Source organism: Elgaria multicarinata, chromosome 13 (assembly GCF_023053635.1).
Source record: "Elgaria multicarinata webbii isolate HBS135686 ecotype San Diego chromosome 13, rElgMul1.1.pri, whole genome shotgun sequence".
Classification (NCBI taxonomy): domain Eukaryota; kingdom Metazoa; phylum Chordata; class Lepidosauria; order Squamata; family Anguidae; genus Elgaria; species Elgaria multicarinata.
The window spans coordinates 9,535,469-9,547,765 of record NC_086183.1 but is presented as its reverse complement, the minus strand read 5'-3'; the positions used below and the strand labels follow the sequence as shown (position 1 = coordinate 9,547,765).

The 12,297-nt window shown below is 46.1% G+C and overlaps 1 protein-coding gene across 1 annotated transcript in view; it reads left to right on the top strand.

Moving 5' to 3' along the window:
• Positions 1-12,297, top strand: part of RUNX3 (RUNX family transcription factor 3) — a 100,924-nt gene that overhangs the window by 15,661 nt on the left and 72,966 nt on the right. The window contains exon 3 of the mRNA XM_063139940.1: positions 9,444-9,548. Within this exon, the coding sequence (XP_062996010.1) occupies positions 9,444-9,548 (105 nt within the window). The remainder of the gene's footprint in view (positions 1-9,443; positions 9,549-12,297) is intronic.

Genomic DNA, 12,297 nt, shown 5'->3' with positions numbered 1-12,297 from the left:
TGCCAGTGGCCTGGCAGCCAGAAATTCAACAGGTCTAGACTTTAGTTACACGTTGGGCAATGCAGCGATTCAGGGGTAATGCAGCAGCTATTGATTGGCCTCCTTCTTGTGGAGCTATTCTCTGCTTTGGGGAGGGAGGGGGGAGTGGCAAACGCAGAGGGAGAGGAGATGAAGCAGTCAAGCAAAGGGGGTGGCTTTGGGCACGTCACTGTCTCTTTGACTAGTCCACCTCACAGGGCTGTCGCTTTGCAGACCAAATTGCACTTTACCAAGGGGATCTGTCAGAGATCTCCTGACATTAAAAAACAAAAACAAAACCAATGTTTTGGAGGGAGCTTCGGCTATTGGGCGGTATAGAAATGCAATAAATAAATAAAAATAAATAAGTTTTACAAAGCAGTGAATGGGTGCAGAATCGGGGTGTTCAGCCTTCTCCGTGCCATTTTTTTTCCAATCAAAACCATTATTTGCCACATTGGGGTCAAATATAGTCCAATTGAGGGAATTAGAATTGGGATAAGAAGATCAAAAATATCCTTCTCCCAGTGTCTCCTCTGTTCAAAGTGGCAGCTTTCCAGTTCATCCATTTCAGTTAAAATGAAAATTAAAACGGGAACACGGAATTCCTAGAACGTAGGAAAAGCCATGCAGGATCGGGCCTCTCTAGTCCTGCATTCTAGGCCTACCATGGTCCACCAGATGCCCCAACAGGAAGCTCACAAGCATGAGAACGATTTAGCAGCACCTTCCCTTTCGTGCTCTCCAGCAGCTGGTGTACATAAGCTTACCTCCGTCTACTCCTGGAGGAAGCACAGAGCCATCAGGACTTGGCTCCATGGATAGACTTCTCCTCCAGGAATTTCTCCTTTCCTCTTTTTTTAAAAGCCATCCGAGTCGGTGGCCATCACTACACCTTGTGGCAGTGAATGCCATAGTTTAACTCGCCCCACATGACTCTGTTACTGTTACCTATCTTTGCTTTATATGGGGACCAGTTTTTATTTTTTCAGATTAAAATAGGAGTCGCATTCACTGTTCTTTGAAAAGGACACGTATGTGTTATAGGGATGGATGCATCGGTCAATATCCGTTTCCCTATTTTAAATTTGTTTCATTCTGAACCGTGCGAGTTATTTTAAGTTTGCACGAAAATTCATAGCTATTTTTTGCACCCATTCAGGGCTGGGCAGAAGGTGGGGGGCAAGTGGGGCCAGTTGGCATGGGCCTACGATTTTGAGGGGGCCTACTCCGAGTCCCCCTGGGCAAAGTTGCTGGATTTTTCTGTTGATGATGAATTTGCCCAAAGAAAAGCACGTAAAGCATTTCTGAATGTGAAGAAGTGATGTCTTACATACATCTTGAATAAAAGTGCTTGCCATGACCTTTTTTATAAATCGTTCTAGTTCATATGTATTTAGAACTGATTAAAAATACTTAATGAGCAGTTTGAAATGGGGCCTACATTTCCCATCTGGCCGGGGCCTATTACCAGCTTTGCCTGGCCCCCATTTCTCCTTATACCCAGTCTTGTATTCCATCTTGCCCAATATACACAGATTTTGCAAGCGGATTTCCTAATACAATGCATTTTAAGGTTAATTTCACTAATATGGCTGTTCCAAGGCTCTGAAACTCCCTTCCCAGGGAGGCTGGCCCGGCTCCCTCCTTGCTATGGTTCTGGAGGCAGGCAAAAATGTTTTTGTTCTGACAGACCTTTAGAAGTAATTTGGGCCTCTGGCTATGCATTGGTTTTTGTGTTTGTTTTTGTCATTTGTGTTTTAAATGTTTTAATATTGCTGCGGGTTTAATTATATTTTTAACTTTTGTATATTTCTATTTATATATTATAATTGTATATGTTTTAATTTTTTAAAGCTGCCTTGAGTCCCAATATTGGGAAAAAGGCAGGATACAAATATAATAATAATAATAATAATAACAACAACAACAACAACAACAACAACAACAACAATAATATTCGTGTGCATATTCCCCATATATATCTAATATGTTTGTGCACATTTTTCGACTGGAGAACTCCATTGCAAATTTCACAATTCATAATTGGCTTAAGCAATTTATGATTGCCTTCACCATAGCAATGGTCAGAGTAGTTTTGGGATGGGTTTTTGTGTGTGTGTGTTTTGTATTTTAGTATTATTTTTACCCACATTAAACTGTCAGGAAAGGAGGGATATAAATTTGTTGAGTAGTACATTTTATGTATTGAATAGAAGTTACTGGGCTATGTCAGTTTTAAACATGTTCTCCTACAAATCCATTTTGTCCAGTTTCCATATTAATCTGCCCAACAACAATTTCTTAAAAATATATATATAATGAATTGCATAAATCATTCCTAATATAATGCATTTTAACATTATTTTCATGAATATGCACATTTCTGTGTGCGCATTCCCCTCGTATATGCATGTTGGGCACATTTTTTGACTGGAGAACTCCGCTGCAAAATTCGGAGAAGTGAGAATTTCTAATGCTGAGTTTCAGTTTGCGTGTTGGTTCAAACATGACAGATGTTAATATTAACCTTGGAATGCAGCCCTGCCTTTTGCCCAAATGCTGTGCAAATCTGTGTCATCTTTTGTCCCCCTTTTTTGGAGGATTCATCTCCTCTGGCACTGCCTTTGCCCAGAAAAGATGTTCCAGTAACTACTGGCCAGGTGTGTGAGAGAAGGCAATTGGTAGTGCCGATGGGACCGTAGAACCTAGGCAGGTTTCAAGATCCATTAAATTGGTTTGAACATTTTCTTTGTCAAGCAGCACTAGCCCTCTTCAAATGCCACATTTGCATAGAACTAGCACTGGCTGCGCATATGCGCTGGGGGTCATACCTGCTCCCCAGCCAACCTCCGTGTATTCATAGGACGCTGCTTTACCCTGAGATATAACCTTTGTAAGGGTGGCCATTTATGAATTGTCCCAAAAAGAGGACAAAAGAGGATACAAATTTGCATATGTTAATTAATCGGTATAGATGCACATTTTAAAAATATGATGAAAATTGAAATAGATACCCTGTACGTCTTGCGCCATTGCAGAACTCTGTGAACAGGTGACCTGTGTGACCTGCCTCTTCTGTCCGCTGCCCAGGTGCTCATTGTAGATGGGGAACAGTTTTGATGGTTCATTATCTTTAAACCAAAATTAGACAGGACAGCACTTCAAAAGTGCTCTACCCCTCCCACTTTTAAAAAGTAATTAGCATATTTTCTTACCAACAGCTGAGATTGCTGTGAAATATGTTTCTGTTGATACTGAAAACTGTGGGTTCAAAGGAGTTGTTTAGTGTGTTGGAGCTCTATGCTTTGGGCAGGTTACTAATCCTTTGCCGTGCCTCCCATGGCAGCCATTTTGTGGTGGTGCCAAAGCTAGGGTGACCATATGAAAAGGAGGACAGGGCTCTTGTATCTTTAACAGTTGTATTAAAAAGGAAATTTCAGCAGGTGTCATTTGTATATATGGGGAACCTGGTGAAATTCCCTCTTCATCACAACAGTTAAAGCTGCAGGTGCCCTGCCCCCTTTTAAATCTGGTCACTCTACTATAGCTCCTGCAGCTTTAACTGCTGTGATGAAGAGGGAATTTCACCAGGTTCTCCATATATACAAATGACACCTGCTGAAATTCCCTTTTCTATGCAACTCTTAAACATACAGGAGCCCGGTCCTCCTTTTCATATGGTCATCCTAGCCCAAGCTAGTTTCTCAAATTGTCAAGTGTGCTCGTGACCGAAGACAGTCGCTTAGCCCTGAACTCTCCCACACTAGAGGCCTTCAAGAGGCAGCTGGACAACCATCTGTCAGGGATGCTTTAGGGTGGATTTCTGCATTGAGCAGGGGGTTGGACTCGATGGCCTTTTAGGCCCCTTCCAACTCTACTATTCCATGATTCTGTGATTCTATTAGCAGCAGTCCTCCATGGTTTTACATGAAGGCCTTTCCCACCCCTATCTGGAGATCCTGAGGACTGAACCCGGAAGCCTTTGCGTGCCACGCAGGGGCTCTGTACCATGGACAGTGGTGCAGCCAGTGGAGGCTCATGGCTCTGATGTCTGTGGGACTGTGAATCTGCTCCGAGTTTCGGTCAGAACCAGTCAGAACTCTAAAGGAGCTATCTAAGGTTTTGGTCCCCTATCACTGCCTGCTATCTGGGCGATCATTGTGGGTTGAGGGGTGCTAAGAGAGCCTGGATTTTGACCCAGACATCTGGCGTTAGCTACACCACTGCCACTGAGCTACACAACCACTGCCGGTTCCAGATGTTTGAGGACCCATGGGCACGGGGATCCTCCATCGGGCCCCTCGCTCAGTGAGTCTTCCTTCTCACAACCATTGTCCCCAGCTGTTCTCGTTCCTCCTCCTCTGTCTCATTACTTGCTTGACTTAGCAGCTGAGAGCCAGGTAGCAAGCAGGCCGAGGCATCTCCTGCTCCTCCTTCTCACCACCAACGCTGATGGGGCCACAGGAGAAGCAAGTCTAGGGGGCTCTGGTCAGTGGTCCCCTGCCGAGGTGTGGGCCCTTGGCAGGTGGGTGCTGGACCTCTAACATCCCTTCATCAGAACTTCTGTGCAGTTCTTCTACATGTAGGTGAAGGGGTGCGGCCAGCAGAGGTCCACACACAAGGCTCTGTAGAGAAGATCTGAGCAGGGACGGGCGAAGAATTTGTTCTGCCCATATTTCAATGCGAGCTTAGCAGATTCGTACTTACTGAACCTAAACATGAACCAGAACCCAATCGCTGCTGAAGTTTGTGAAGCAGTTCATCCCAAAAAAGGGGTAAAAGAATGAGTACATTAAAAAAAATGAACAAAAATACATATAAATCCAAAAATACATCTATTTATTTTTTAAAAAACGTGCACAGAAATGTATATATTTGCAAAAATGAGCACAAAAATGCTCTCTTTCGTGTGGGGTGGGGGCGCTGAGTTCATACATTTCAAAAGTGTGCACAAAATGCACACGTATGGGGAGCAAGCGTCTAAAACTGGATTTTTTTTTAAAAAAAAAAGTACACAAAAACACATGCGAATTCTTGTTCAGGCTGTGTGTGTTTTTCTTCAAAAAATCGCAATCCGGCGTGGAATCAGGAGAGAATGAACGTAGCAGTGCCAGGAAATAAGAACCTGAGTGAAACTGAGCATGACGTTGAGCATGAGAGATATGCCCATCGTCGTTTCAGACCTTCAAACGCAAAATCTCCTGCACCTGAACGATAAAAGTCTTTCCGCTCACTTTCAGCAAGGCTCCTAGTTGGAACGTGAAACCATACTCCTCACATGCAGCCCAAGGACTCCAGACTACTGTAATTTCTTAGCCCAGACATGGAGACCCCGAGAAAGGGGGTTCCTAATGAATTCAAGAATCAGGTTCGGTTGAGCTATGTTCAGTTTGGAAATTTGTGTAAAGAGGATGGAAAAAAGGAAGCGGGGAGGGAGGAGACTTAAGCAAATAATTGAGTACAGAAATGAAAGCTTAATTCATAAAAGCAAAACATTTTCCATTCATCAACCTGCAAGCAGTTAAGTTGGGGGACATGGGAGGGGGGTTGAAAGAAAGCCTGCCTGCCTGCCTGCCACTTGGGAAGGGAGCCAACAGGAAAGCGGAAATGCAGGCAAGAATGTAAACTATTTGGGTTTCATAGAGAGCAACAAGTAAACAGTTATTACACGCAAATCATTCTTAAGATCACTTGGCCTTAATGTCGAGAAACCAAAAACTCTTTTGACGGTTTGCGTGTATACGTTTTTTAAAGGGGGGGGGGGGCTTTTAAGAGGCCGCCTGTGCGATAGTCCTTTGCGGGAGGAGTCCCTGACAAAAACATCCCAGGGCCTGCCTTGGCACTGCTCATGTGACGGGTCTGCGTGGAAGAAGGGACATAGAATTGGGATCCCATCTTTTGGGACTCTGCACATCCCTCTGAATTAGGAATGGGCAAAACTGTCAAGCTCGATTCTGCTCAGATTCTCGTTTATCCAGCCCTGGACCAGATCTACACCAAGCAGGATATAACGTTTTGAAAACAGTGTATGGAAGGTGTCCTGGGCCCGAACAGCCAGCACTGCCGTTATAAACCATTATAAAGCAGTAGTGTAGATCCTGTCCTGGGTTCATACTGCCCTAATTCCACATTGGATTGCATTTTTTTCTTTTTAGTTTGCACAAAAATTTGTGTGCATTTTGGTGAGCATTTTTTTTAAAGGAATCTACATCTTTGTGCGCATTTCCCCAGAAATATACATTTTTCATGCAGTTTGAAATGTAAGCCTTGTTCTCCGTTGAATGAAGCTTTTTTGTGCTCATTTTATTTGCAAACCATACACGTCTTTATGAGCATTTGGGGGTGGGGGGATATATGGATTTTGTGCACCTCTTTTTTAAAAAAGTGTACACACTTTTTGCAAACTGCACTGCAAGTTTTGGAAATGTATGAATTTTGGAAATGTGTGAAGCTGCATTTCAGGTCATGTTTAGGTTTGGGGGAAGTGTAAACTTGTTAAGTCTGCACTGAAATGCAAGCCAAACACATTTTTCACCCATCTCCAATCTAACATCAACATGCTAAAAGCCCTGAATCCTGTCACTGAAAAATAATTCCATACGTTGGACAGATTTCTCTAAAATCCTATAAACGTTAGTGCCAATGTTTGTAATTAGCAGAATCAAGTGATGACATTCTTTTTTTTGGATGGTACCATTTCAGGTTGGAGGTGTTTATACAGTGTGTGTGTGTGTGTGTGTGTGTGTGTGTGTGTGTGTGTGTGTGTCAAGGTGGTGGAGCTGCATTTTTTAATGTGCATGCACCCTAACACACACACATGCACACAATCAATCTCCCTGCACGTAGAAATCTAGCCTGTCAGCGAGAAGGCATTAACCAAATGTTTCCCTTGAGGAGCTATTTTTCTGGGTGCAAGGAACAGGGGGAACATCCACAGATGCGATATTGTGCCATTAACAGCACCAAACACAGAACGGGGGGGAAAGTGCTTCATCGGCTTTAATGTCAGCTCATCCAGCTGCTTCCAAGGGTGCAGGAGGAGGACTAGTTTAAAAAGTTGGCCCAATCGGACCGCTGGGGCTCCTGCGTGAACCGCCCAGAGAGCTCCGGCTATTGGGTGGTATAGAAATGTAATAAATAAATAAATAAATAAATAAAATATTCAACAAGACGAAACATAGTGCTTAATTTCTAAATGGAAAGACTTGAACCCCAATCAGGGCCAGCCTGAAACATTTTGCTGCCTGAGGCGGGATGGAAAATAGCACCCATTATCATCACCACCACAAGCCAAGGTGCAAAGTCCCCACAGCTGGTCAAATTATTTTGGCACCTGAGGGAGAAAATCCCATAAAATGCCTCTATCTTTCCCTAGCAGTAAAAATAAATAAAATAACTAACAGTTTGCTGTCATTTCAGGGCACCCAAAATGGAAGAGCCAGCACCAATCTATAAGCCCTTACCCCCTGTTCATATAAGGTTACTTAGTCATGAGGGAAGAACCTCTGTGCATAGCTTGAGGACCCCTTATTCCTGTGTTGAGTTCTGGTGTTCAAAGCAAGGACCGGACCTATATCCAGTAAACTCCGGCTCAGGCTAAATTCAGGCCCAATCAGACATGGCGGCATACTGTTGTTGTCACCTCAGTGTGATTGGCGCCAATGTGTCCCCTGGCTCCTGCTGGTCACCAAGGTGAAACTGTTTTACCTGCCATCTTAGACACAAGTAGAACAGGGCTTATCAGCCGTTGGCTTTGTTCAGCCGTGATCCATGGCCCTCCAGCCCGCCGGTCTCCTGATGCTATCAGCGTGCCTCCAACGGGCAATGGTTTGCGTATCTAGTCAACAAAGGAAGCTGTGGCTTTGTGGTTCAAAAACGGGGTTTCCGAGACCTCGGTTCCCTTCCAAAGTCTCCTGGGTTCTTCTTCCTGTTCTGGAGGCAGCGACCGTTGCCCGATGGCTGCCAGCTGCTTCACATGTGACGGATCTTTGGGTGTACAAGAAGAAAGGTGCTGCATCACCATGTGTACACCTGAACAACATGAAGCGGGTGTGGAGCAAAGACGAATATCATAGTAGCGGACAGGGAGCTGGAATTAGCCACAGCTCCTGTTGAGTAGGGAGGGACCACCATCACCTAGTGGTAGAGCACCAGACTGGCCCCACTTCGATACCCAATATGTCCACCAACAAGGGTCATTAGCAAGATTGGCTGCCAGTCAGTTCAGCCAATTTTGGGCTAGATGGACACATAACCTGGCCTAGGTATCAGGCGACTTCTTACCTATGGATGTAAACTTGGGTTTGCCACCATATGTTGGGCCAGGAATGATTCTTAGAAAGAATTTGGGATGATGCAATGTGTTAAACTACAATTGTGTTAAACTATAACTCCGTCCATCTTTATTCATTATTCTGAACATGTAGATTAGTCCTATTGGTGTTTAGGGCCGGCCCACCATAAGGCAGGGTGAGGCGGTTGTCTCAGGCGGCAGCTGCTGAGAGGTGCATCAAGACGTTGGAGGAGAGTGTTGTGTTCCATGCAGCCTTCCTTGCGTCCTCTAAGCTGACCTTCTGCCTTCCGGTGCAATGGGGGACATTGTCCCATTGTCAGCCCAGAAAAATTAACCTGCAGGCCAGTCAACTTCTGTACTTGGAATGAGAGGAGACGCCATTTTGTTCTTTGCCTCAGGCAGCACAATTTCTTAGGCCGGCCCTGGGTCAGGGTAGGCAACACGGTGCCCACAAAGACCAATGTGCCCCTGGACATCTTCCTTGATGCCCACTGTGGCACCTTGTTTTAAAAACAAACAAGCAAACTAGAGGGACAAGGTGTCCCACTTGCTTGTTTGTTTTTAAAATTAAGGAACCATTTTCTTGTCAACAGCTGGGGTTGCCTCAAGGCAAAGTGAGGGCCTCCATCTGCTGCCAAATTCGTTTCCCATGAATGCCTCTCAGCTGCACCTCTCTCCTTATACTCTGCCATTTGAACAGGTTATTTGCCCTTTGAGATTAGCCGCACCTCTCATGGCAGCCATTTTGTGCTGGTGCCCAGGACCGTTTTCTCAAATTGTCAAATGTGTCCTGGGCCCAAAGGGGCTGCCTCCTTTTGGCTCAGGGACCGTGCATTAATTACCACTTGAATCCTACCCTACTGACCATTGATTGGCTTTTTCCGCTTGCGACAGAGCATCTTCACGTATTGTTAGACGGTTAATTTGACTCCTTCTGGTTGCTTCACTCCTGCTCCCTTAGATCATGACCATCAGGAATTTCTTGAGGGAAAAGTGGTAAAGGAAATCAGCTTTAAATTAACTTTAAACCAGGCTATGCTTTCAAACTTTCATTATATCCTGGATCCTGTATACGTGTATCCTGGACTCACGTGCGCTCTGTCTTCTCTGGTTTCTCCTTGCCTTTTAGGGAAAAGCTTCACGTTGACAATTACGGTCTTCACAAACCCCACCCAGGTTGCTACCTATCACCGCGCCATCAAAGTGACTGTCGATGGGCCACGGGAGCCAAGAAGTAAGTTGGGTCTTTTCTTCCGGAGCAGCCGGGGCCAGCCGGCGACGGTCCTCGCCTTCATGCCTTGCGTGTGTGTGGGGGGGGGGGGCTTTCGGTGCAAAGATGGGGCAGGTTTGGTCTCATCTGGGTTGGATGGATGTCACGGTGCGGCGTGGCCGTCGGCGTGGGTCCTTGGCATTGGTAACATGTTGTGGGCATTTTGGAGATCAGCGTCGGCAGCGCTGGCCCCAGGTTTTGGAGGGCCTATGGGCGAGATGCCTTCCATGGGCCCCATCCTCAGTGAGTCTCCCTTCTCACCACCATGGTCACCAGGGGCCCGTCTACACTTGTCTAGATGAAACGTAACAAGTTGGCAGAGATGACGTCAGCAGTCACGTGATGCTGTTGTTGTTACATTTCTTCTGACTTTTAAAACCGTTCCACTTTCTGTTAAAACCGTTTTAAAACTAACAATGTGCCCCAACCTTTCGTTGTATTCAATGCCGTCTTTCAAAGTCATGTCTCGTGACCATGGTCTTTGCTTCCTGATTAGGACAAGTGAGGGCTTTTCTAGGGGAGGGAGAGCTGGCACAACGCGACGAGGGGGAGGGGGAGGGGGAGGGGGAGGGAGGGCGGTGAAAGAGGGGACAGAGGCTTAATTTTTTTAAAAAAACCGCTTATCTTTCGGGGCGCACGTGGCCCCTTTAAGACGCTGCAGGGCTTCCCTCGTCCCTACGCGTCGCCCCGCCTCCCTGCCGGCTTATCCCGGCAGGTCTAGCTCAGAGTCACCGGAAGAAGGAGGTTTACTTCAGAGCCGGTATGAGCATAATGAAGAACGTTCTAAAGAAGAGTGTGCCGGGGTAAAACGATAGAAGAAAAGGTATTTCGATTGACTGGGCTCAAGTTGCATTTTGTAACGTAGCAAGGGAGGACGCAACAATGCACTTAAACAACGGTGTAATGAATAGTGTAGATCCTGCCCAGCTGCTCCTGCTCCACCTCCTCTTTCTCATCATGGCTACCCACTTGCTTGCCTGACAGGCAGAGTGCCAGGGAGCAAGCAGGCCACAGCATCCCCTGCCCCTCCTTCTCGCCAGAGCAGGGGCAGAGCAAGAGGCAGGCGAATGAGCAGGTTGCAATGGTCAAGTGGACAAACAAGCCCAGGGGCCTCTCATTGGTGGCCCCTGCTAGGGGGCAGGCCCTCGGCAGAGGCCCAAGTATGCCTGCCCTTAACACCAGCCGTGAGCATCAGTGTCCCTGACACTGCTCTGTGCTGGCAGGGGAACTGCTGATGTGATCCAAATGATGGGGATGAGCAAACCAACCAATAACAGGGGAAGCCGTCTTGTGCTGGTGACCCCTCTACAAAGCACACACATAAGCATGGTCAGAGAGGAACGTATGATGGGGAAGGAACAGCAGTCTGATAGGAAGGGTGGGCTTCAGGTGGCAGTGGAGGGCACTGCAAAACAGTGCAAAAGAGCAAAACCTGAATACGTTACACATTCAGGCCCCCAAATGCTCATTGTTCATTTCAGTGGCCCCGTTCAGACAACATGCTAAACCATGGTTTAGCGTGTTGTCTGAATGGGGCCAGTGTCTTTGCTCTCGTTAGCCAGAACACTGGAAGCTGGGAGGGGCAAGCTGGCTTCTTAATTCCCTGTCCAGAGGGAGGGGTCAGTCTAGCCTTCCCCCTGACCTGCTGGTTTTCTACATGCATGGAGTTGCATCCCCCCACACACACACATTGAAATGCAGTCAAACACAACAGTTCCTCCCCCATTTATGGCCTGCAATGGCACATTCTAGGAAGAGCTTTACCATTGCATTCAGCTGATGCTAGATGAATCACTCACTGCCTGATAGGTTTGTGAGGACTTTAATACCTTGAAAATCAACATGGGCTTTGGGTGTTAGGTGCCACAAGTCCTTTCTAACCCCCGTCAACTATTCAAATTTAGCTCCCAAATCTGATCATGACTTCCAGAATGTCAAAACCTTCCGCCCAAACAAGGTGAGACACCAGCAGACATGTATGGTCAGCGTCCTAATGGCTTTTTACTGTGAACGAAGTGTGGGAAATCTGCTTCTTTTATTATTGTGTTGTTCCTATCATGTTACATTGTGAGCTGCCTTTAGTGTTTCTTTAGAATAACAATAAGAACAACCATTGGAATTATATCAGGGAAAGGGATGTTTAATCCTTTCCCTTCAGGGCCATTGTCTCTAATCACGGGCCGGCCCTACCATTAGGCAGACAGGACATAGATATTGGGTGTCATGAAAGGGCAGCAAATGGTTAGCTTTTTAATTCGTTTGCCTTGTATTTTACTGCCAGGGAGAGGTGTTTGTGGGATTTTCTTCTTCATGGTGTACACCAGTTGCTGGGGAACATGGGTGGGAGTGTGCTGTTGCTGGGGAACATGGGTGGGTGGGTGCTGGTCGAGAGCTGGTTGACCACTGTATGAGCAGAGTGCTAGACTAGATGGACCCTTGGTCTGATCCAGCGTGGCTCTTCTTCTATTCTTATGTAGGGTGACCCTATGAAAAGGAGGACAGGACTCCTGTATCTTTAACAGTTGTATTGAAAAGGAAATTTCAGCAGGTGGCATTTGTATATATGGGGAACCTGGTGAAATTTCCTCTTCATCACAGCAGTTAAAGCTGCAGGTGCCCTGCCCGCTTTTAAATCTGGTCACTCTAGTATAGCTCCTGCAGCTTTAACTGTTGTGATGAAGAGGGAACTTCACCAGGTTCTCCATATATACAA